Source organism: Neomonachus schauinslandi, chromosome 6, assembly GCF_002201575.2.
Source record: "Neomonachus schauinslandi chromosome 6, ASM220157v2, whole genome shotgun sequence".
In the NCBI taxonomy this organism is placed as follows: Eukaryota; Metazoa; Chordata; class Mammalia; order Carnivora; family Phocidae; genus Neomonachus; species Neomonachus schauinslandi.
This window is the reverse complement of record NC_058408.1, coordinates 56,065,136-56,093,099: the sequence shown is the minus strand read 5'-3', so window position 1 is coordinate 56,093,099 and position 27,964 is coordinate 56,065,136. Positions and strand designations below refer to the sequence as shown.

Below are 27,964 nucleotides of genomic sequence, written 5' to 3'. Positions count from 1 at the left end.
ATGACAATTGAAGAAAAAGCCAGTGGATAGGCACTTAGGCATAAAAGAACTTGTCTGGGGCACTGCAAGTACTTTGGTATGGACATAGTATAAAGTATAAGTTGGAGAGTGGCAGGAGCCTACTAAACAGATACTAGACAAATCACAAAAAGCTTTTAATGCTCTTGGAAGAATGCCTGAATGGTTTTAAGTCCAGAGGGTGATGTGGTCAAATGAGTAGCATAAAGATAAATATATCAATACATACAGACATATATAAATATATGCATGCAAAGAATAGGACACAACAAATTAATAAGGGGGCATTGTATAAGGAAAGACAAATAAGCAGAGATCTAAAGTAGGTACTTAAGAATATTTTGAATTAGACAGGTATATGTGATTAGGGTCTGAATCAAAGAAAGGACAAAGAGGTTGAAGAGGAAATAATCTGAGAGATGTGAAGGAGATATGGTCAGAGCATCTGAATGAGAAGTGAAGAGAAAGCACTGAAGATGACTTTCAGGTTTCTGGCTTGGTCAATGTGCTGGGGTTCCCCAAGACTACCCCAAGGTTCAGTAATTTGCTAGAAGGACTCAGCATGTAGTCATTTTCATAACTGTGATTTATTATGATGAAAGAATGCAAAGCAAAATCAGAAAAGGGAAAAGGCACACGGAGGCAAAGTCCAGAGGTGTAAGCTTCCTAGAATCCTCTCTCCATGGTCACACAGGATGTGCTTCAGCACTGAATTGAGGCTGAGACTCAGTGCCCAAGGTTTTTATTGGGGGCTGGTCACATAGGAATCCTCTGCCAGCACAAACTAAAATTCTATACTCCCGGAAAGCAAGTAGGTGTTTAGCAAATACCACACTGTTTGTGCAAACCATTTAGGCAGAGTAAACTACCCTTATCAGTTAGGGAACAGTGGGAACACTCCTGAAATCCAAGTTCTCAGATGCCAGCCAAGAGTCAGCCTTGTGAGAAGGCCTATCTAGGGGGAGCAGTCCCAGGCCCTTTTCTGCATAGTCAATAAGGTGGATGTAAGTTCATTAACTAAGATCTATAAACTGAAAAGCAGGTGTAGGACAAACAGGACAAAAAATTATTTTCGTCATATTTAATTTGACCTGATATTCAGTGGATATTTGAAAATCTTATAAAACTCAGGAGAGAAGCTGGTATATGAGTAACAGCTGAAATTCTAGGACAGGGGTCAACAAACTATGGCTAGTGGGTCTAATCTGGCCCACCATCTGTTTTCACACAACACAAGAGCTAAAAATGGTTTTGACTTTTACATTTTTAAATGGTTGAAAAATAAATCAAATGAATAATATGTCATGACACATGAAAATTTTTGAAATTCAAATTTGTTTCCATAAATAAAGTTTCATCAGAGGACAGTCATACTCATTTGTTTATAGACTACAGCTGCTATTATGCTACAATAGCAGAAGTTAATAGTTCTGGCCATTTACAGAAAAAGTTTGTTGACCCCCCCCACTCTAGATGATTATAAAATTATTTCAAGACTTCTTGCTTTAGAGTGAGAACTCACAGAGGACAGAACTTATTTGGTAATCTAAGCCTTGTGGTAGCAATCAGAACAAGTTGGTTATAAAAATATCTCACATCTTTGTTACAAAGCAATGGCTAAAAAGGAGAGAAATTCTTAATACTTATGTATGTTTCTTTGATCATTAAAAAAGACTTATGAATAATCTTGCTCTACTTTTTCTGGCATTGGAGGTCTAAAGCATTTACTTATATATACCACCCTTGCCATATCTTTCCTTTTCTAAGATTTATTTACTTATTTTAGAGAGAGAGAGAGCGCGCACGAGCAGGAGGGGCAGAGGGAGAGGGAGAGAGACTCTCAAGCAGACTCCATGCTGAGTACAGAGCCTGATACAGGGTTCGATATCACGACCCTGAGATCATGACCTGAGCTGAAACCAAGAGTTGGGCACTTAACTGAATGTGCCACCCAGGCATCCCCACCCATGCCATATCTTAAATGCAGTCTTTTCATTGACCTCATAAAAATCACATTGCTAATTGAGTCCTCAATATACCTTTTTCTTCTCATTCCATGCTAAGTAGCGAACATTGATTTTTATTTTTTTAAGACTAAATTGACAAACCAACAATGATTTTTCCTTCAGACTTCTATCTTCACTCCACAGTCATACTGTAATCATATTCATTAAAAAGTACAAATCCATCTCCAAAGACTCTCTAATTTTGGTTCTCCCTTTCTCCTAGTTTAATCTCCTAAGCAGGCTGGGGCAGTCGTTCATTTGTTAACTTCCTATGATTTTCACAGAGGCCAGGGACAAGGATTTGTCAAATTTATACAAAATTGTAATTTTATCACTAGCTTCATTGTTTACCATGAATAATATCTTTTCTAGCTCTATTTATTCATTCAACAAATATTTTTTTACCTGAAGCCCTTGGTATATATTAGTGAACAAGGAAGAAATGATTCCTGCCTTCATGGAGCTTATATTCTAGAAGGAGTGAAATACAGTAAAGAAGTAATTCCAGTACCTAATTATAAGAGAAAAAAACAGTACCATGAAAAAATATGAGTGAATCTGATATAATCTCAGTGTGAAGAGTTGTCAAAGAAGGCTTCTCAGAGGAAAAATAATCTCCTGGATGAACAGAAGTTATCTAATGTTAATTGAAGAGGTAGAGGAAAGAGTGGCCTAGATGAAAAAAATAGCATGTGCAAAGGTGACACGGAAAATTCAGCATTCAAGGAACTCTTTAAAAATTATCCTTCTAACTACAAAGTGGAGAATGTACTGGAAGGAGGCCAGAATAGAAATAGTGAGATTAATTAACATGCTATGGAAGTAGTCAAGTAGAGGCATTAGTGATTAAGAAAAATGGGTGGAATTATGTGTCTAGCCCTATGCTGGACAGGGTGGGAGATATACAGATGAATAAAAAAAAAAAAACTTTTTTTTTTTTTCTGAAAAAGGAAAAAAAGAAAAGTAGGCAGAACCTCGAACTTACTCTTAGAATGTAAAAATCTGGACAGGATGTGGTTCCCACCCTAACTGCAAGAAAATTCCACATATAAAATCATAACTTAAAAAATAACCATCAGAGAGCTGAGGTTGCAAGGAAATCAACTGGCCTCAAGTATAAGGAAAATAGGCACCCTCAAGGAGATAAGGGTCATGAGCACTGGTTTATATAGGGGAGAGCCCTGGGGTTGCCACAGAACTGGGGAAGACGATTGCATGAAAAATTTTAAACAAATTGTTAAAGGTCAAGTGTGAAGTAGACTGACTATTGAACTGTGAAGCTGTAGGGGCGCCTGGGTAGCTGGGCGACTGCCTTCGGCTCAGGTCATGATCCTGGAGTCCCGGGATCGAGTCCTGCATCGGGCTCCCTGCTCAGGAGGGAGTCTGCTTCTCCCTCTGACCCTCCCCCCTCTCATGCTCTCTCTATCTCATTCTCTCTCTCAAATAAATAAATAAAATCTTAAAAAAAAAAAAGAAAAAAAGAACTGTGAAGCTGTAGATGCTCAGGGAGTTTGCAACCACTTGGCAAGGTCTTTTCCAAGGACCTTATCAGAAGGTCACAAGAAATACTGGGGACAAGACAGGAGATGGAAGAAAACTTCCCCTCAGTAGAGTGGGCCTGGTGAAGGGGAACTGCTGTCACGGAGGAAAAGGCATAAACCCTGTCCAGATCTTTTTCTCCTATTTCCCCTAAAAACCAAAAGACTTAAAATAAGCTTAAACGCTGTCACATCCAAAACACAGGTGAAGACCCACTTCAGCTGGGGGAAAGAAACAGAAAAAAACTCCAGAGGAGAGGTGTTGACAGGATGACTAAGAAGCCCCACTGCTGAGAACTATAACTACGGACACAAGGCCAGGCTAAGACTGACCTAAGGCTAAATTAGAAAAACAAAAAAAGTCTCCTTTCTTTCCCCATCCCTGACCCTGGTACCAGATTAGCAAAAGCCGAGTAACAAGTAATAGTAGTACATTGTTGGGAGAGGGTTAAAATGAAGTGAGAGGTCCTTTTTGAAGCACAGACACATTGGGAAAGTCTTAAGTGGAGGGTGGAACATGAACACTGAGAAAAACCCTCTGCACACCAAAGACAAAGCAATGCTACATTGGTGTGAGCTCATAATGCAGGGAGGGTAACCAAATGCAGCTCAACTCCTGACAAGAATGACTTAATCTCCCACATTAAGGCCTAGAAAATAAGGCCTGCCCATTTCCAGACATAAATAGTATTTATCTCAATCTCAACTCATCTAATGTGGTGTCTAGCTCTCAATCAGAAATTATGATTCATGAAGAGCAAGGCAGTTATTAGAACAGACTTAGATATGACCTGTATAATTATCAGAGAATTTAAAATAACATCAAAGAATTATCATTTAGTAATAAAGTGATTAATATGTTAAAGGCTCTACTGGAAAAAAAATGAACAGAGAATTTGCAGAGAGAAAGATACTAAAAGAAATTAAATGGAAATGTTTTAACATACATAAACACACACACACACACACACACAATACAGAGATAAAGAAAACCTTCATGGGCTCATTAGCAGACCTGATATAGCTAATGACAGAATAAGTAAGCCTAGAAGTAGGTTGATAGAAATTTTCCAAACTGAACCACAAAAAAAAAAAAAGAAAGAAAAAAAGAAAACAGCAATACAGTATCTAAGAGCCATGAGACAATATCAAATGGATTAACATGCATAACCGAAATCCAGTAGAAGAGGTGCAGAATGGTACAGAAGCAATACTTGAAGGGATAATTGCTAAGGATTTTCCAAAAATGATGAAAGAATCAAACCGAGGATATAAGCTCAAAGAACCCCAAGTAGACTACAACACACACTACCACATACTTATGCCTAGAGACATATATATTCAAACTGCTGAAAAGCAAAGATAAAATCTTGGAGGCAGGTAGAAAATAAAAGACTCACTATATATAGAAGACAAAAGATAAGAATTACATTACACTTGTCAAAAACTATGAGAGCCAGAAAATAATGGGAGTGATAGTTATAAAGTATGTCAACCTAGAATTCTGAATACAGTGAAAATATATTCCAAAAATCAATAATGAAACCAAAAGCTGGATCTCTGAAAATATCAATTAATATTGATAAACCACTAACCTACAAAAAAAAAAAGAGAGAGAGAGAGAGAGAGAGGGAAAGAGAGAGAAAAAACAAATTACCAATATCAGTAATGAAATGAGGAATAATCACTTTAGTCCTTTGGACTTTAAAACATAAGGAGGAAAAAGTACAAAAATTTTTTTTGCCCATACATTTGATAACATAGATGAAATGGACACATTCCTTGAAAGATAAAAACTGCAAAGCTACCACTCAAAAAGAAATAAATAACATGATAGTCTCGCAGGTAAGAAAATTAGAAAACTCCAGGCCCAGATGACTTTCTTACTGGTGAGCTTTGTTATATATTTAAATTGAAATAATGTCAATTCTACACAAACCCTTCCAGAAAAATTAAAAATGGAATGCTACCCAACACCTTCTTTAAGAACACAGTTATTCTAATAGCAAAACCAGACCAAGACATCATAAGAAAACTATAAACTAGTAATCCCTCATGAACACAGACACAAAAATCCTCAACAATATATTACCTAATCAAATCTAGGAATATATAAAATATATTTTATATATTGATATATATGTATCAGTATATCATGATCCAGTGGTGTTTATCCTCTGAAAGCAAGACTGGCTCAGTATCTATAGTCAATCAATGCAATTCACTATATCAACAGTCTAAAGAAGAAAAACCACGGGATCATCTCAACTGATGCAGAAAACGCATTTAACAAAATCCAACATCCATTCATGATAAAAAGTCTCAGCAAACTAGAACTGGAACTTATGTAAACTGATGGAGTATCTACAAAAAAATCTACATAACACCATCTATATATAAGATTTTATTTATTTGACAGAGAGAGAGAGAGAGACAGCGAGAACAGAAACACAAACAGGGGTAATGGGAGAGGGAGAAGCAGGCTTCCCGCCGAGCAGGGAGCCCAATGCGGGGCTCCATCCCAGGACCCTGGGATCATGACCTGAGTCAAAGGCAGACGCTTAATGACTGAGCCACCCAGGCACCCAATACTATATTAAATAGTAAAAGATATTGCTTTCCTCCTACGATCAGTAACAAGACAGGGGTATCCACTTGCAGCATTCCTTTTTAACATCATACTAGAGGGCTTAGCCAGTACAATAAGGGGGGGGAAAAAAAGGGGGAGAAAGAAGGAAGGAAGGGAGGGAGGGAGGAAAGAAGGAAGGAAGCAAGCAAGCAAGCAGCGAGCTGAGAAAGAACTAGCAAGCATATAGATTAGAATGAAATAGAACTTTCTATTTATAGATAACATAACTGTCTATTTAGAAAATCTCCAAGAATCTACAAAAAGTCATTACAATTACAAAACTGAATTTAGCAAGGACACAAAGTAAATATACAAAAATCAACTGTAACTTCTGTATGCCATTAATCAACAACAGGAAACTGATCATTTATTTTTTTAAAAACTAAAATTTCTAATAGTAAAACAGGTATAAATCTAACAAAATATGTGCAAAATATATATGCTAAAACCATAAAATGGTGGAAGAAATCAAGAAAGATCTAAATAAATGGAGAGCTATACCATGTTTATGGGGGGAAATCCAGTATGGTTAATATACTGAATCCTGTCAATAGATTTAATGCAATCCCAGTCAAGATTCCAGGGCTTTTTTTTTTTTTTTTAAGAAATAGACTAGTTAATTCTAAATGTACATAGAAAGGTAAAGAACATGAAATGGTGACAAAAATTTGAAAAAGAATAATAACATTTGAGGCCTTATACTACCTGATTTCAAGACTTACTATAAAGCTACTATAATCAAGACAAAGATTTATTAGTGAAAGCATGGACAAGTAGATAAATGAAACAGGAGAGAGTCCAAAAATGAAACCACATATATATAGCCAATTGATTTCCAACAAAGGTACACAAGCAATTGTAAAGGCAATTCAGTGGAGAAAGGATAGTTTTTTCAACAAATGGTACTGAACAATTGGACATCTACATTTAAAACATGAATCTTGATCCATACCTTGCAACATATACAAAATTAACTAAAAATGAATATCCTAGACTAAAACAAAAACAACAATAACACACTTCTTACAAAGCCTCAGAGAAAATAGGAAGAACTTTTTGTGACCTTGAGTTAGGCAAATATTTCTTAGATACAACACCAAAATGCAATCTATTAAAAAAGGTTTTTTTGATATACTGGACTTCATAACAATTAAAACCTCCTGCTTTTTGAAAAGTCACAGAAAAGGAGAAAATACATGCAAAATATGTAACTGATAAAAGACCTATTCAAAATATAAAAAACTCTCAAAACTACATAGGAAAATAAGCAATATGAGGAATATATACCCTTTCTCTCGTTCCTCTCAAAATCATATTCTAATATGACTTATTCCCTTATTATATTGTATTTATTTAGTAAATACGCAAACTTAATTTAAATAATTAATTTAAAGACTTTTTTTTAAGTGAACTAAATTTCCTTTTAAATATATTAACTCTAAAAAGCAAGGTCAGTGTCAGTTCACATCAACAGTAAAATGAACACTTTACTTACCTCACAAGTAGAGCAACCATTCCTCATCTCTACCCCTTTTAAATAAAATGGCCACAGGCCTCATCTGTTACTAATTAAATCAAGTTATTATTTTTCTATTGAAATAGCAACAGTACACATTGGTTGTTATAGCAAACTTAATAATAAAGTAAGTAACTGGAAAGTTTTTTAAAAATTAATTTGTATTTCCATTGCAGAAAATGGAATGTGAAATATGTACCCTGTAGTCCAATCAGATGGTTAAAAACTAGACATAGCCTTCTAATCATCTGTTTCTGATTGATAAAGCTCAATCCCCAAAACTAAATTTAGTAATTGCCTCAACATGCAATGCCCTTTCAATTCTATGTCTATAAAATGGAATTTATAGTTAATTAGTACTTTTATTCAATGTTTTATATAAAAGTGACAGTTTATCAACAATCTATCAGCAAATTTATTTCAGCCTTTAAGTAATTCTTTTTCAGTGTTTCTGGAAGCCAACATCTAAAAGTTGCTTATTATTAATCTTGCTAAAATTTTTTTTTGAAAAACAAAGATAATTTTTCCCCCCTCTGGTAACAGAGAAAGAATAGGAAGCCGAATACCTGCAGATGTTTCTTTGAGCAAATTACTTAACCTCTCTCATTTTCTCCTACTTCATCTGCAAAATTAGCTGAATCTAGACATGGATGTAAGGTCTAGTCAAGCTCTGAAGATTCTGATTCTATACAATGCCTTTAAATAAAATGCATTTCTTCCACAATAAAAGATGAAATGCATACTGTCTATAGTAAAAATCTGACTAATCACATAATTTTTATGACCTTGGATAAACGACCTTTCCTGAACCTCTGTTTTTCCCTCTCAATAAAAAGTTAGATTTGATGAAACAATTAATATGGTATCTTCCAAATCTATGATCTTATCAGAAAATGATTTTTAATAATTTTGAGATCATTTTTGATAGAATGAACACATAAGTTTATTTCCTAAATACAAATCTAAGCAAAACATAGTATACACATGCTGATGGCAAATCAATTTGAATTTTGCAAACCTACTAAAGTCAACTTAATCTAAACATGTAAATGGAAGAAAATACACTTCAACTTATAGCAAAGGGAAGCAATTATTTAGCTACACTCTATTCAAGAGTATATATATATATCAGCATCTCATCATATTCTTAAGATCAATGAAAACAAAAAATATGTTTTATTAATCTAAATAAATTCAATCTTAAAACAATACCAGGCATACAGTGATCATCAATAATTATATACTAATGATGAAAATGACAGATACTAAATATCTGTGGTTAAAATAAAATTTTGTTTATTTCAAGTATCAGAATTCAAGGCACTTATTAAATCTGATAAATGAGTCTCAGATTTTCAAATAGCATGCTGCGTCATTCAGTGAGCATAAGGTACTTCCTAGTTCATTGAACTTCAAAGGAAGAAAAAAGAGCAGGCAAAAATACAATATATTTAGACTATCTGAAGGAGAATCCACATACACCAATAATACACAGTCATATAATGACTTGTATTAGCATGTACTTCTAAAATGGTCCTCAATGTAGTTAAGGTCAATGATTTAACAATTCTATTTCTAGGAATCTAAGAAATTAATCAGAAATATAGACAATGAGGGGTGCCTGAGTGGCTCAGTTGGTTAAGTGTCTCTCTTAGGCTCAGGTCATGATCTCAGGGTCCCGGGATAGGCTCCCTGCTCAGTGGGGGGTCTGCTTCTCCCTCACCCTTTGCTCCTCCCCCAACAGGGGTGCTCATTCTCTCAAACAAATAAAATCTTAAAAAAAGAAATTTAGACAATGATGCATATATAAATGTGTTCATTCAGGTGCTATTTATAATAGCTATAATTATCAACAACTTAAATATCTGAAATCAAGGTATGGTTAATATACGATCTATTTAACGTAACACTGTTACATTAGACTTTAATGTCATGAAAAAAAGCAGATAGCTTTTATTCTATCTTTACATTATTTCTGAATTGTGTATATTTTTCAGAAGGAGAAATACTATATAATCAACTTGTATTTCTTAAAGACCACTGTATCAACACAATATAAGATGGTAAACAGGAACCTACTATAATAATTCAAACAAGAAAATGAAGAGGGTATAAAGAAAGAGGGCATGAACTAATACAAATGTACTGAGAATAGAAAGAAGATATAACTTCAAGAGATACTTAAGAAACAGAATCAACAGGTTGTGGCTACCAACTGGAATGGCAGGTCAAAAAGGAGAGACTGGGCTAGACTGTAATTCCACACACTAATATCAGAAATGTAGAAGAAAAGATGATATAAGGGAAGATAATAAGCCAGAAGATTCTGAAGCACAATCTTAAATATAAATTACTTTCTACATATTATGTTTAATATGGAAAGATTCACCCTATGTAATATGCTAGAAAAAAATTTTTAAACAGATAGTTTCAATTAAGTAGAATAAGAACTAATAAGGAATATATTTCCTAATGAAGTCATTTAAGTGAATTATTGCTATTGTAAAATTTTCATTCAGAATTATCTCAGTAGGGGAATAATATGTTTACTTTTATCAAAATATCTAACTTGAAAATGGTGAACATGGAGTATTTAAATTTAAGTTACCATATCATTTTTATTCTCCATAAAAATGCTGAGTTTCTTCAAGAATGACACAACTAGAATAAGCAGCTCAAAATTGTCCCGATCAAGAGCCTTCACCAGCATGTGAACTATGTTCTTGTTCCTCATCTTCAATTCTGTACGTGTATCTTCAGCAAGATTCAGAAGCAAATAAAGAGCAACTAGAAGAGTAAAATGGATGAGTGTTAAATGACTGGCATATTGAATCAACAATTTAATAAATCATTTCTACTCAGCATAGTAACAGATGTAGTTCTAAGAAGATAATACATTATTTTGAAAATTTTAACTTATTAATTGGCTCATTAGGAAACATTTGTTATTATTGAGAAATATATATATGTTATATAAAATAAAAAATATATAGATATAAAATAATTTTCTTATGATGCTGAGGACGACACTCATCAAATTAAGATAATGATTCTTACCCTCTTGGAGTTTCGAGCTTAATAGTAAGCAAATGGCATTAAAAGTATATGTTGATAAATAATAAAACAGGCAGACAGGAAAAAATAATTTTATACATGTAGAAAACAAGGTAAAACTTCAATAACTAGGAGCTGCTATGTTAAAAAGAACTATAATCTAAGAACAAACTAATGGGTACCAGAGGGGAGGTGGGTGGGTGATAGGTTAAATAGGTGATGGGGATTAAAGAGTGCACTTGCTGAGATGAGCACAGGGTACTGCATGGAATTGTTAAATCACTATATTGTACACCTGAAACTAATATAACACTGCATGTTAACTAACAACAACAAAAAGAACTATAATCCAAAACATACAGTATAGCTAGAGCTAAGTATGAGGATACTAAAATCTATTTTATACATTCAAGCTGATTTTCTGATAGTTACTACAGAAAATGCCATGTCAAATTCAGTAATGCAATTGTTATACTAGACAAAGTTAGGCACTGGCTACTAATTCGAAGCAAAATTTCTTTTAGATAACTGTAATAAAAATGCTTAGGTGCTCATAAGAAACTCATATGATTCTTCCCTTTTGACAGTGAGAATTTGTAATATATAATGTTTTCCATTTTGCCTTGACTGACAGAAAGCTTCAGAGTGAAGACCTGAAAGGTTTCTGTCAGACTTTGTAGGCTATTATGATCAACACAATCCTATGGTCTTGGTTTCATTTCATGTATTCTTATAATCCATCACTATACCTTTATGAAAGTAAGAAATAATGCAATAGTTGTAAATATTTAATTTACTTAACAAATATTTGAGCTGTAAAGGCAATTCATACTAATTAGGGCTACTGTATGCCAGGCACTGTACTAGTTGATATATAAACAGTAAACCATTTTATTTTTAAGAAAACTTTATGGGGCAAGATTGATTATAAAGTTTATAAAGTTTACAGATGAGCAACCTCAGGTTCAGAGAAGGTAAATAACTTGCCCTACCCACAGAGCAAAGAAGTGATGGAGCTAAATTAAAATTCAAGCCCATCAGAATCCAAAGCTCACATATTTACACTACTGCATCATGCTGACTTTCCAGGCAAGGCACTATTAAAAGGTTTTAAAGTTGTGTTGATATCTAAAGTCTCTTTCAGATGGGAGGAGGGGAGTGTTCTAGGACCTAGACTGTTCCAGGGACCTTGGACTTTTTTAGCCTTACATGTAGGCTGCACATAAGCATTGTACAACATCTCTGGAGCAGCAAAGGAAGCCCTGGATGGGGTTCTATGGCAGCTATGCTCAACCTTAAGATCAACTGACTGGGCTGTTTTCATTAGGAAGTTTCTGCAGGATCATCTGGCCCCATTTTCCATGCTGCAGGATTGTTCTGACGCCATTTTCCACTCTGTCTTTTCATAGACAGAAGTTGTTCCCTGTAAATACTGTGGGAGGTGTTGACTATCTTTGATGTATTTTAGATCTGTTCCCCTAATATTCTAGTCAACAAAAGGCTTGTTTCTCTGTCTGAAACCAAGCAATACGCTTAAAAAACTGGGAATTAAAAATTTGTGGTGTATGTTCTCTGATTTAAAGTGTTTTTGCACTAAATGAATCAATTTCTTTTTTTTTTTTAAAGATTTTATTTATTTATTTGACAGAGACAGAGTGAGAGAGGGAACACAAGCAGGGGGAGTGAGAGAGGGAGAAGCAGGCTTCCCACTGAGCAGGGAGCCTGATGTGGGGCTTGATCCCAGGACCCTGAGATCATGACCCGAGCCGAAGGCAGACGCTTAACGACTGAGCCACCCAGGCGCCCCTCAATGAATCAATTTCTATAAAAAAATTTTTTAATGAAGTTGTATTGAAAAAGCAAATAGTAGTCTTCTGCTTGTAACCAAGAGAGATATAATGGGTTGAACAGTGTTCTCCCAAAATCATGTCCGACAGAACCTCAGAATTTGACCCTACTTGGAAATGGGTCTTTGCCGAGGTAATTAGTTAAGATGAATCATAATGGATTAGGGTAGACCTCAAATCCAATGACTTGTGTCCTTACAAGAATAGGAGAGGACATGGATACAGTGGGAGGGTGGCCATGTGAAGATGGGGGGAGAGACTGGAGCAATGCAGCTACAAACCAAGAAACACCAAGGATTACTAGAAGCCACCAAAAGCTAGGAAGAGAAAAGGAAGGACTCTGGAGCCTTCAGGGGGAGCATGATCTTGCTAACACTGATTTTTGCTTTCTAATCTCCAGAAACTGTGAGAGAATAAATTTCTCTTGTCTTATTAAAGAGCTACTTTGTGGTACTTTGTTTTGGCAGCCCTAGGAAATTAATACAACAGAGTAATGGGTACCAGATTTAAACTCTTACCTGAAACAACAACAACAATGACAACAACCAGACGAAAATATACAAAATAAAGATTTTCACAACAATGAACATCAGATAATGAAGGACAGTGATCCAAAACATAAGAAATAAATGAGATGGCCTTGTGACTGCTCCAGAATACTGCCTTGAGAGTTTCTAGGTCATGACACAAAGGGAAAATCCTGGTAGAACCCAAAAGAATCCTAGAATTGAAGAGAGGGAACCAAGATACCAAGGAAGCCAAAGTGGCTAGATTTCACAGAAAAGAATGCCATCGAGGAGAAAGCTGTACAGAGAAAGAATTCTGAACTTCTGCAGAGGACTACCTTGTATATTGAGCAGAGCACTAACTAGTTAGGAATCTGAGGCTGAAAACAGAATAAAATAAGAGAATTAGAAGAAAAAGTACATGGTACACACACAGGGCTAGAAATAATGCTTGTTTCTACCAGCCATACTAGAAACTTCATAATTCATGGGCATTAGGTAGAGTACTCAGAAGAGTTTTGCCCTGAAAGTAGGGAAATAATAAGTTTTAGACTAAATGCTGCTTATGTCCACACCAACAAATCATAACAGAAACATTCAAAAGTATCAAACTGCTTCCAAGTAATTTAACTATGTCCCAGAAGAAAGTTCAAAAATATTTTTAGGAATGAAAAAATATCTAACACCAAACAATATAAATTTTACACTGTCTGGCATTCAATCAAAAATTATCCACCCTTCAAAAGATCAGGAAAATACAATGTATAAGGAGAAAAAATCAGCCAATTGAAATGGACACCAAGGTTAGAATGTTCAAACAGAAACATTAAAACAGACATAACTGTTTTCCAGATGTTCTGAAACTTAGGTAGAGACATGGAGGATATACAAAACATTCAAATTAACTTCTAGCAATGGAAACTATAATGAGTTAGATGGGATTATACTAAATGGGATTGACAGCAGTTTAAGAGACTGGAGAAGATGGGCGCCTGGGTGGCTCAGTTGGTTAAGCGACTGCCTTCGGCTCAGGTCATGATCCTGGAGTCCCTGGATCGAGTCCCACATCGGGCTCCCTGCTCAGCAAGGAACCTGCTTCTCCCTCTGACCCTCCCCCCTCTCATGTGCTCTCTCTCTCTCGTACTCTCTGTCTCAAATAAATAAATAAATAATCTTTATAAAAAAAAAAAAAAGAGACTGGAGAAGAAAAGATTAGTGAAATTGAAGACAGGGTCATAAAAACTTTCCAAAATTAAACAAATGGAAAAAAAAACCCCAGCAAAAATATAAAGATTATCAGTGGATTATGGAATAATTTAAAGTGGCCTAATTTACTTGTAATTAAAGTCCCTGAAGAAATAATAACCAATAATTTTCCAATATGATAAATATTATAAACCCACAGTTCTAATGAACCTAAGAACAAGAAACATGAAGAAAACTAAAGCAAGGCACATCATAATCAATGATATGAGATAATCTGAAAACAGCCAGAGAAAAAGAAACTTTATACAGACAAAAAAAGAAAAAAAAGGAAAGATGACAGAAGACTTGTCAGTAAAAACAATACAAACAAGTCAACAATGGAAAAATGTCTTTGGTATATAGAAAGAAAAGTCACTGTTAAATTCTAAACCAGTGAAAACATTTCAAAAAAGAAAAAAATATCTTTTTCAAACACACAAAAGATAAAATAATTCATCATTAAATCTGTCAAGAAATATTAAAGAAAATCTTTCAGGCACAAAAACAACAGAGAGAAATACGAACCTACTCAAAAATAGTATCAGTGGAAATGGTAACTTTATTTTCTTAATATTTAAATATCTTTAAAATAAAAATGTTTCTATGTAAATTATATTTTAGGATTTATAATATATAAGTATATATATGTGTATATATATGTGTATATAAGTATATATATGTGTATATAAGTATATATATATGTATATAAGCATATATATGTCTGCATATGTATGTATAACTAAGATGTATGTATAACTAATATTAATTATAACAGCAGAAAGTTGAGAAGGGAAGAAATGGGAGTAATGGTTCTTATACCATAGATGAAGTGGTACAATGTTACCTGAAGGCAGACTTAACTTATGATAAGTTAAATATGTAAACTTGGGGGCAGACAACTTAATGATTAATTAAAGATGTATAATATAAATCTTAAAGCAACCAATGGAACAAAAGAGTCATAGCTAAGCCAACAATGGAGATAAACAGACAAAAAACAAAAACCCTTCATCCATAAGAATGCAGACAAGGAGGAAAAAGAGGGGAAAAGATGAAAAAAATAAATAAAAGCAAGACTCAACTATGTGCTATATATAAAAAAAAATTTAATATAAAGATATAAATACATTAAAAGTAAAAGGATGGACAAATAAACAACATGCTAACACTAGTCACAACAAAGCTGGAGTATCTATATTAATATAAGAAAAGTAATTTCATTTTTTTAAAGATTTTATTTATTTATTTGAGAGAGAGAGAATGAGAGAGAGAGAGAGCATGAGAGGGGGGAGGGTCAGAGGGAGAAGCAGACTCCCTGCCGGGCAGGGAGTCCGACGCGGGACTCGATCCCGGGACTCCAGGATCATGATCTGAGCCAAAGGTAGTCGCCCAACCAACTGAGCCACCAGGCACCCAGGAAAAATAATTTCAGACAAAAGAATATTATCAGAGGTAATGAAGATCATTTCATAATGACAAGGACAAACTAATCAAGAGAACATGACAATCCTCTATCTTTCCATCCTTAAGAATAAAGCTTTAAAATTCATGGAGCAAAACCTGATATAACTGCAGGAAAAACAGTCAAATCCATAAATTTAGTCAGATATTTTAATATTTGACTAATTAATAGAACAAGTACAGAAAACACAACAAGATGTAAAGACTTGAACACATTAGCAACCAACTTCTCAGTGATATTTATAGAACATTCCACAGAACAGTATCAGAATGCACATTCAACTGCACACACAACATTTGAAACCATATTCTACACCATCAAACAAGTCTCAATAAATTAAAAATTCAGTTCATAAAAAGTATTTTCTCAGAGAGTGAGGAAGATGGCAGTGGAGTAGAAGGCCCCTAGGCTTGTCTCATCCAACTAGATAACTATCAAACCATCCTAAATACCCCAGAAATCAACCTGAAGACTGAAAGAACAGACTCTATAATGAAAGGGAGAGGAGAGACCACATCGAAGAAGGTAGGAAGTGCAGAGACATGGCTTAGAGGAGAAACGGACTGTGGGTGCTTCAGAGGGGAGGGAGCCATGGTTGTGGAGAAGGGAGAGAGAGAGAGAACTGGGGAACACACAAGGGGAATGTTTCCCCAAAGCCATTGGCTTGGAAAACAAGAGGGGTTGAATTTCCTGAGTTCTTGCACAATGGGGCTTAAAGCCTGGAGTTTTAAAGGTCAATGGGCTTGGCTGGAATAGAGTCCTGAGGGCACTACCCTACTCCTGGAGAGATGCAGGCAAACAACCCAGGGGCAGACAGTGTGGAAACAGCAATCTGAAGAATCCTTGGGACACAAAGTGGGGAGATTATTTGCTCTTCTCAGAGCATGTCCCCAAGAGGCAGCATTCACAGAGATACCTCTCTGGGAACAAAGGGGCTGGATGGTGCCATTTCCCACCTCTGCCCCTCAGCATAAACAGAGAGCCCCCTGCAGGAAGCAGCACAGTGCCCACACTCGGTCAAACCTGCCTTAGTCCCAGTGCAGTGGACCCCTCCCACAGAAGATCAATACAACCCCTGCTCACACCATGTTTCCCAACCAGAGAGTTCTTTTGCAGGGCTTCAGTTCTGGTGGAAGCGGTGTCAGATCTCATTTCACAAGAAGACCACATGACACCTAGTTAAAACTTGCCATATTCAGGTGAGAAACCAAATGCTGCCCACAGCAGGGAAGGAGAGCCTCTGCAGATGACTGGCCTGAAGGACAGAGCAAAACTCAACAGCAGGGCGCATGCGGCACATACCAGAGACACTCCCTGAAGGCACTATATGACCTGGGCACTATATGACCTCTTCATCATAAGGCCATCACTTTCAGGAACAGGAGACATAACTGGGTTTTACAATACACAGAAGAAGGCATAGATGTAGACAAAAATGCCAAGATAGAGGAATTTATCCCAAATGAAAGAGCAAGATAAGGCCAAGGCCAGCAATCTAAGTGAAACATATATAAGTAACATGCCATATTAAGAATATAAAGCAACAATCATAAGGATACTCACTGGGCTTGAGAAAAGAATAAAAGACATCAGTGAGACCCTTATCACAGAGATAAAAGAGTTAAAAAAGAATCAGAGATGAAGAATGCCATAAATGAGACTGGAAACAGGCTTGATGCAATGAAGTAGGCTGAAAGAAGTAGAGGAATGAATTGGTGACATTAAAGACAGAGTAACAGAGGGTAATGAAGCTGGAGAAAACAGAAAAAGAAGAATTATGCAACATGAGAACAGACATAGGAAACTTGTAAGTGACTCCATCAAATGTAATAACATTTGTATTATAGGAGTCCCAAAAGACAGAGAAAAGGGAACAGAAAATTTATTTGAAGAAATAAAGAAAACTTCACCAATCTGGGGAAAGAAACAGTCTTCACAGAGAACTCCCATCAAAATAACAAAAGCAGGGCAACAGCAAGACATATTGTAAATTAAATTTGTAAAATATAGTGATAAAGAAGAAATCTTAAAAGCAGCAAGACAAAAGAAGTCCATACCTTACAAGAGAAGATCCACAAAGATAGCTGGAGATTTCTCAACAGAAACCTAGCAAGCCAGAAGAGAGTGGCATGATATATTCAAAGTGCTGAATGGGAAAAATCTGCAGCTAAGGATACTCTATCCAGAAAGGCTATCATTCAGAATAGAAGGAGAGATAAAGGGTTTGTCAGAAAAAATCTAAAGGAGTTCATGGCTACTAAACCAGCCCTGCAAGAAATATTAAAAGGGCCTCTTTGAGTGCAAAGGAGAGACCAAAAGTGAAAAAGACAAGAAAGAATCAGACAAAATCTCTAAAAACAATGAAAAAACAAATAATAAAATGACAATAAATACATCTATCGATAACTACTTTGAATGTAAATAGATTAAAGGCTCCAATCAAAAGACATAAGGTGTCAGAATGGATACATCTATATGCTCCCTATAAGAAACTCATTTTAGACATGCAGATTGAAAGGGAGGAGATGGAGAAAAATTTATCATGCAAATGGATATCAAAAGAAAGCTGGAGTAGCAATACTTGTATTGGACAAACTAGACTTTAAAACAAAGAGTGTAGCAAGAGATAGATAATGCACTATATCATAATAAAGGGGACAATCCAACAAGATCTAACAACTGTAAATATTTATGCACCAGAATGGGAGCACCAAAATATATAAAACAATAACAAACATAAAAGAACACGGTAATAGTAGGAGATTTTAACACCCCACTTACATCAATGGACATATCATCTAAACAGAAAATCAATAAGGAAACAATGGCTTTGAATGACACACTGGACCAGATGGACTTAACCAATATATTCAGAACATTCTGTCCTAAAACAGCAGAATACACATTCTTTTCGAGGGCACATGGGGCATTTTCCAGAACAGATCACATATTAGATCAGAAATCAGGCCTCAACAAATACAGAAAGACTGAGATCATACCAGACACCTTTTCTGACACCACATTATGAAACTAGAAGTCAATTACAAGAGAAAATCTGGAAAGACAACAAATACATGGAGGTTAAACAACATGCTACTAAACAAAAAACAGGAAATCAATGAAGAAATTAAAAAAAAAAACCATGGAAACAAATGAAAATGAAAATGAAAACACAATGGTCCAAAACCTTTGGGATGCAGCAAAAGTGGTTATAAGAGGGAAGTACATAGCCATACATGCCTACCTTAGGAAGCAAGAAAAATCTCAAATAAACAACCTAACCTTACAACTAAGGGAGACAGAAAGAACAAATGAAGTCTAAAGCCAGCAGGAAATAATAAAGATCAGAGCAGAAATAAAAGATATAGAAACAAAAACAAAAGCAAACAATAGAACAGATGAATGAAACAAACAATAGAACAGAAAAAACCAAAGCTGGTTCTTTGAAAATATTAATAAAATTGATAAACCTCTAGCCAGACTTATCAAAAAGAAAAGAGAAAGGACCTGAATACATAAAATCACATACGAGAGACAAGAAGTAACAACTAATACCCCAGAAATAAAAACAATTATAAGAGAATATTATTAAAAAAACTATAAGCCAACAAATTGGACAACCTCAAGAAATGGATAAATTCCTAGAAATATACAAACTACCAAAACTGAAATAGGAAAAAATAGAAAACTTGAACAGACCCATAACCAGCAAAAAAAATTGAATCAGTAATCAAAAAACTCTCAACTCCAAGGACAGATGGTAAACTCTACCAAATATTTAAAGAGTTAATACCTATTCTTCTCAAACTACTCCAAAAAGTAGGAAAGGAAAACTTCCAAATTCATTCTATGAGGTCAGAATTACTCTAATACCAAAACCAGATAAAGACTCCGCTAAAAAAGAACTATAGGCCAATGTCCTGTATTGATGAGCATGGATGCAAAGATTCTCAATAAAATGCTAGCAAACTGAATCCAACAATACATTAAAAAAAATCATTCATGACAGTCAGGTGGGATTTATTCTTGAGTTGCAAGGATGGTTCAATATTTGCAAATCAATCAACATGATACACTACATTAATAAAAGAAAGGACAAGAACCGTATGTTTCTTTCAATAGATGCAGAAAAAGCATTTGACAAAGTACAACATCCACTCATGATAAAAACCCTCAACAAAGTAGGTTTAGAGCAAACATACTTCAACTTAATAAAGGCCAGTGATTAAAAACCCACAGCTAATATCATCCTCAATGGGGGAAAAACTGAGAGCGTCTCCTCTATGGTCAGGAACAAGACAGGGATGTCCACTCTCACCACTGTTATTTAACATAGTACTGAAAGTCCTGGCCACAGCAAGCCAACAAAAAGAAATAAAATGCATCCAAACTGGCAAGGAAGAAGTAAAACTTCCACTATTTGCAGATGACATGATATTCTATATAGAAAACCCAAAGACTCCATCAAAAACTGCTAGAATGGATACATGAATTCAGTAAAGTCACAGGATACAAAATCTACAGAAATCTGTTGCATTTCTATACACCAATAATGAAGCAGCAGAAAGAGAAATTAAGGAATCAATCCCATTTAAAATTTCACCAAAACCCATAAGATATCTAGGAATAAACCTATCCAAAGAGGTGAAAGACCTGTACTCTGAAAACTATAAAACAATGATAAAAAAAACTGAAAGTAACAAAGAAATGAAAAGACATTCCATGCTCACAGACCGGAAGAACAAACACTGTTTTTTCTTTTTTTTAAAGATTTTATTTATTTTAGAGAGAGAGAGAGAGAGAAGGGAGGGCACGAGCAGGGGGAGGGGCAGAGAGAGAAGTAGACTCCCCACTGAGCAGGGAACCTGATATAGGACTCTGATCCCAGGACCCTAGATCATGACCTGAGCCGAAGGCAGATGCTTAACTGACTGAGCCACCCAGGCACCCAGAACAGACACTGTTAAAATGTTTATAATGCACGGGGCACCTGGGTGGCTCAGTCATTAAGCGTCTGCCTTCGGCTCAGGTCATGATCCCAGGGTCCTAGGATCGAGCCCCGCATCGGGCTCCCTGCTCCGCGGGGAGCCTGCTTCTCCCTCTGCCACTCCCCCTGCTTGTGTTCCCTCTCTCACTGTGACTCTCTCTGTCAAATAAATAAATAAAATCTTAAAAAAAATGTTTATAATGCTCAAAGCAATCTACACATTTAATGCAATCCCTATCAAAATACCAACAGCATTTTTCACAGAGCTAGAACAATCCCACAATTTGTATAAAATGACAAAAGACCCCGAAGAGCCAAAGCAACCTTGAGAAAGAAAAGCAAAGCTGGAGGCAACACAATTCTGGACTTGAAGTTATATTACAAAGCTGTAAGGATCAAAACAGTATGGTACTAGCACAAAAACAGATTCATAGATCAATACAACAGAATAGAAAACCCAGAAATGAACCCAAAACTATATGTTCAATTAATCTTTGCCAAAGCAAGAAAGAATATCCAATGGGAAAAAGACAGTCTCTTTAACAAATGGTGTTGGGAAAACTAGACAGCAACATGCAGAAGAATGTTTTGTTTCTTTTGTTTGTTTGTAACCACTTCATTACATCCTACACAAAAATAAATTTAAAATGGATCAAAGACCTAAATGTGAGATCTGAAACCATAAAAATCCTAGAGGAGAACACAGGCAGTAACCTCTTAAGACATTGACCATAACAACTTCTTTCTAGATAGGTCTCCTGAGGCAAGGGAAACAAACAAAAAAATAAACTACTGGGACTTCATCAAAATAAAAAGCTTCTGCACAGCGAAGGAAACAATCGACAAAATTAAAAGGCAACCTTTGGAATGGGAGAAGATACTTGCAAATGACATTATCTGATAAAGGGTTAATATCCAAAATATACAAAGAACTTATACAACTCAATACACAGAAAACAATAATAATCCAATTAAAAAGTGGGCAGACGACATGAAGAGGCATTTTTTCAAAGAAGACATAGAGATGGCCAACAGATACATGAAAAGATGCTCAACATCACTCATCATCAGGAAAATTCAAATCAAAAGTACAATGAGATATCACACCACACCTGTCAGAATGGCTAAAATCAAAATCACAAGAAACAATAGGTGTTGGCAAGGATGTGGAGAAAGGGGAACCCTTTTGCACTATTGGTGGGAATGCAAACTGGTGCAGCCAACTCTGGAAAACAGTATGGAGGTTCCGTAAAACGTTAAAAATAAACTGCCCTATGATCCAGCAACTTAACTACCCAATGAACACAACAATACTAATTCAAAGGGATATATGCACCCTGATGTTTATAACAGCATTATCTCAATAGCCAAATTACAGAAATGGCTCAAGTGTTCATTGACTGATGGATAAGCAAAATGTGGGATTTGTGCGTGTGTGCACACATACACACACACACACAATGGAATATTATGTAGCCATCAAAAGAATGAAATCTTGCCATTTGCAACAACATGGATGGAGCCAGAGAGTATAATACTATGCAAAATAAGTCAGAAAGATGAATACCATATGATTTCATTCATGTAACATTTAAGAAACAAAACAAATAAGCAAAGGGAAAAGAGAGAGAGATGTGAACCAAGAAACAGACTTAACTATAGAGAACAAACTGATGGTTACCACAGGGGAGGTAGATGGGGGCAATGGGTTAAATAGGTGATGGGGATTAAGAAGTACACTTTGTGTGATGAGTACCAGGTGAATATGGAAGTGCTGATCACTATATCGTACAACTGACACTAATATTATACTGTACTGGTAACTGGAATTTGAATAAAAAGTATTTTCTCTAACAGTAATGGGATTACATTACTGAGAAATCCCCAAATATTCAGAAATAAAATAACTCCTTTCTAAATAACCTATGGGTCAAAGAAGAAATAAAAGGGGAATTTAAAGGTGTTTTGGACAGAATAAAAATGAAAATAAAGACAGGACATATCAAAATCGATGGGATATCCCTAAAACAGTGCTTAAAGAGAAATTTATAGCCCTGAACACCTTTAATATAGAAGAAAAAAGGTCTTGAATAAATAATCCTACTTCCACCTTAAGAAACTACAAAAAGTGCAAACTGAACCCAAAGTAAGCTCAGTAAAGTAAATAATAAAGATCTGTAGAGAAATCAATGAAATATAAAATACAAATATACAGAAAATCAATTAAACCAAAAGTTGGTTCTTGAGATAAAAAAAAAAATGATAACCCTCCAATTACTATGCTCAGGAGAAAAAAGAAAGGCATAATTTGCCAATTTATGGGTTGAGAGAGGTTATATCACTATAGATTCTATAGGTATTAATAAAATAGATAATAAGGGAATATTAATATGGAACAACCTGAAATGTAGAAATTCCTTTAAAGATTCAATCTACTTGAGCTCATTCACGAAGAAATAGGGAATGTGAACAGTACTTATTAAAGAAACTGAATTCGCAGTTTAAAATCTTCCCACAAAGAAAACAAGAGTTCAGATGGCTTCACTGGAATATCTTGCCCAACATTTAAAGAAGAAATAATACCAATTCTGCACACGGTCTCCCAGAAAGTTAAATAAGATGGAATATATCCCAAGTCAACCTATGAAGCCATCATTATCATGAAAATTTTACAACAAAAAAAAAACTACACACAAATATCCCTTATGAACACAGAGGCAAAACAAAGTTAGGAAATTTAATCCACTGATCTATAAAAAGGATAATACGAGGGATTTTAATACAGGAGCCCAAGGTTGATTTAACATTTGAAAAATCAATCAATGCAATTCACCATATAACAAACTAAATAATAATTAAAAGGTTTCCTGATTTGAAAAGATGAAATTATCTTTATTTATAGATAACATGTTCATCTATGTGGAAAATATGATGAAATCTTTAAAAGAAAGTTACTAGAACTAATTAATAAATGAATTTACCAAGGTTGAAGAACTCAAACCCAATATAAAAAAACAATTATATTTCTATATACAAGCAACACATAATCAATTGAGATTTTTTTAAAAAGAGTGTTCAGGGTTAGCAATAAAAATATGAAACGCTTAGGGATAGGGATAAATCTGACACAAGATGTGAAAAAAACTGAAAATAACAAAACACCACTATGAGATATTAAACAATCTAAATAAATGGAAAGAAAGATCCTTTCCTTGGGTCAAAAGACTCAATATTGTTATGATATCAATTCTTCCCAAATTAATATATGTATTCAATGTAATCTGAATCAATACCTCAGAATTTTATAGAAATGAATACAATGATTATAAAATAATACGAAAATGCAAAATACCTAGAATATCTAGAACACCTTTGAAAAAAAAAGTTGGGAGTCTTAATACTACTTCATTTTTAAGATTTTTCTATAAAGCCACAATACTGAAGACACTGTGCTATTGGTTTCAAGAGTTACAAATGTGGTGAACACCAGAAATTAGAGTACAGAAATGAAATGCACATACATGGATAAAAGATTTTTACAAACATATAAAACAATCCAACAGATAAAGGTAAAAGGATAGTGTTTTCAACAAATAATGCTTGGATAATTGGACATGCATAAGCAAAAAGAATAAAAAAGAACTTTGATCCATTCTTCACACCATATAAAAAAATTAACTCAGAACTTAATATAGACTTAACTGTAAAACCTAAGACTAATAAAACTTGTAGAAAACAGAGGAGAAAATCTTTGCAAACTTTAGTTAGAAAAGAATTTCTTAGATATCATACCAGAATTGTAATTCAGGAAATATGAAATCAATTGTACTACATAAAAATTTTAAATACTGCTCTCCAAAAGATGCTCTTAAGAGAAGAAAAAGATAATGCAAGACTGGGAGAAAATGTCTGCAAATCATATGTATATGATAAAGGCTTATATCCAATATATATAAAGAACTCCTGCGGTGCTTGGGTGGCTCAGTTAAGCGTCCGACTCTTGATTTCAGCTCAGGTCATAAACTCAGGGTCATGAGATCAAGCCCTGCATTGGGCTCTGCGCCTAGAGTGGGTGGGGGGTGAGGGATGGGGGGGGCAAGGAGCCTGCTCAAGATTCTCTTCCTCCCTCTGCCCCTCCCCACTTGCGTGTTCTCTCTCCAATTAAAAAAAAAACAAAAACTCTCAAAATTCAGTAAGAAGGCAATCCAACAAAAAAAAATTAAAAGATTTAACAGATAATATAACAAAAGATATAAAAATGACAGATAAACACATGAAGAGATATTCAATATAATTAGACACTAGGAAAATGAAAGTTAAGACCACAATATGATACTACTGCATACATTTTAAAATGGCTAAAAGTAATACAATTGACCATATCAAATGTTGGAGAAGATGTGAAACAACTAGAACTCTCATATACTGATATGAGAAGGTACAATAGTACAATCATGCAGAAAACCATTTCAGTTTCTTAAAAAGTTAAACATACACCTACCATATGATCTCAGCATTCCATCACAAAGTATTTTTTTAAAAGAAAAGAAAGCAAATGCCCATATGAAAACTCGCACATTAATGCTCAGTGACTTTATTTGTAATTGAGAAAAACTGGAACATCCCTGATAACCCTTAATAGATGAATATAATGAAATACCATCAATAATAAAAACAAATGAACTATGGATATAAGATGAATGAATCTCTAATTATGCTGTAAGTTTGCATTCCTGAGGTTGCACGGTGTTGTCACAGGCAGTGGAAATGCAGGTGCACAGCAGGAGAGGCTAACCTCAAGCTTGTGCGTTAAGAAAATAATCTACATATCACTGGAATTCCAGAATGAGACTAGAAAGAAAGGGGCAGAAAATTTAAAGAAATAATGGCTGAGAATGTCCCAGGTCTGGGGAGAGATGTGGATCTCATGAAATTAATAACTCACCCCCAAATTTCAATCTACATGTAGAATGATGTTCTACAAGACACATTTAACAAAATCATGTAAAATCAAAGAGAGAATTTTATTTCTTTTTTAAAGATTTATTTATGAGAGAGAGAGAGCGCACACAAGTGGGGGTAGGGGCAGAGGGAGAGAATCTCAAGGAGACTCCCCGCTAAGCGTGGAGCCCAAAACCAACTGTCAGATGCTTGACCCACTGAGCCACCCAGGTACCCCAAGAAAGAATTTTAAAAGCAGGAAGAAAAAAAATTATCTCCTATAAGGGAACTCACAAAGACTATAAGGAGATTCCTCAGCAGAAAGCTTACAGACCAGGAATAAGTGGGATGATATATTCAAAGTGCTGAAAGAAAAAAAAAAAAGCCAACCAAATATACTTTACCCAACAAAGTTGTCCTTCAGAAATGAAAGCAAAATACTTTCCCAAATAAAAGCTGAGGGAGTTCATCACCATTAGATCTGCCTTAAAAGAAATGCTAAAGGAATTCTTCAAGCTGAAATGAAAGGATGCTAATTAGTAACATGATATATGATAGGGCACACATATGTTCAAAGTGAAGGGATGAAAAAAGATATTCCATGCAAAAGGAAACCAAAAGAGAGAAACAAAAAATGGTAGCCATACTTTGGTACTATACTGATCTATACTCAGACAAAACAGACTTAAAAACTGTAACAGAAGGAGGGGGGAAAGATGGCGGAGGAGTAGGGGACCCTATTTCAACTGGTCCCCGGAATTGAGCTAGATATCTACCAGACCACTCTGAGCACCCACGAAACCAGCCTGAGATGTAAGAAGATCTGGATCTCTACAAATAGAATATCGCAGGCGGTTGGTTTTGAGGTATGAAGTGGAGAGCCGTGATTCTGCGGGCAGATATCGGAGGATAAACGGCAGTGGGAGGGTGCCTGGACGTGGGGATCCTACACCACCAGTGAGTGACAGCCTGGCACGCTGCGGACGGGCACAGACTCGCAGACCGGTAGCGTTGGGAAAGGACTTTAGGGCAGCCCCCAGGGTGGAAGCCCAGACCCGCGGGGTCACTCATGCAAACTGCAGCCGCCCGGACAGAAACCCGGAGCGACGGTTGCGCGCACGCGAACTGCAGCCTCCAAGAGGGAAACCCGGTGCACTGGTCCTGCCCATGAACTGCAACCTCCGGGGTGGAAACCCCGAGCGGCGGAGTCACGCACATGCGAACTGCAGTCCCCGGGCCAGGACCCCAGGTGGCGGAGTCGCGTGCGCGCATGAACTGGGAGCGGCTGGTGGTTTTAGAAGCACAAAGGGTAGAGACGTGCCCCGACCTAGAGGCAGGACTGAGAGCGCTGCGGAGGGGCGCACAACCCAGGACGCTGCAGTTTCTAGCAGCACAGACAGAAACGGAGATGGTGTGGCCTGGAGAGCCCACTGAAGAACAGACTGAGGTCTCTCTGCTCTGAGGCAGAGGGTTGGAAACGGTCTCTTCTGCTCTGACTCGTGGAAGAGACATGGAAAGCCTCCAGGGAAAGGCGCCAGAGAACAAAAGCCCCAAAGACTGATTCCCACTGAGCCCATCCCCCGCCACAGGGGCGCAGGGCAACTCCACTCAAACAGGGTTGCCTGAGTAACAGTGCGGCAGGCCCCTCCCGCAGAAGACAGGCTGGGAAAACAAGAGGCCAGCAACCCTAAGGTCCCAAGAAAACAGGTGCATCTTGCTTGGGTTCTGGTCAATAATTTGGACTCTATACATTCCCTCAAACACCCATCAACAGAATGACTAGGAGGAGGAGCCCCCAAAACAGAAAAGACTCAGAGATTATGACTTACACTGCAGATTTACAAATGGATGCAGATATAACCAAGATGTTGGAGATGGAATTCAGGCTAGCAATTGTGAAGACGATGGCTAGAATGGAGAAATCAATTAATGGCAACATAGAGTCTCTAAGGGCAGAAATAAAAGGGGAATTGGCAGAACTTAAAAATGCTATCAATGATATCCAATCCAATCTAGATAATCTAACAGCTAGGGTAACTGAGACAGAAGAGAGAGTAAGCGATCTGGAAGACAGTATAATAGATAAAAAGGGAAAAGAGGAGGCCAGGGAAAAACAACTCAGAATCCATGAAAATAGAATCACAGAAAGAAGTGACACCATGAGGCATTCCAATGTCAGAATCATTGGAATCCCGGAGGGAGTGGAGAGAGAGAG

The 27,964-nt window shown here is 36.0% G+C and overlaps 1 protein-coding gene across 1 annotated transcript in view; it reads right to left on the bottom strand.

The window, feature by feature from the left end:
• KIFAP3 (kinesin associated protein 3) overlaps positions 1–27,964 on the bottom strand; it is a 185,583-nt gene that overhangs the window by 97,364 nt on the left and 60,255 nt on the right. Inside the window, exon 9 of the mRNA XM_021682645.2 lies at positions 10,316–10,494. Coding sequence (XP_021538320.1) covers positions 10,316–10,494 — 179 coding nt within the window. The remainder of the gene's footprint in view (positions 1–10,315; positions 10,495–27,964) is intronic.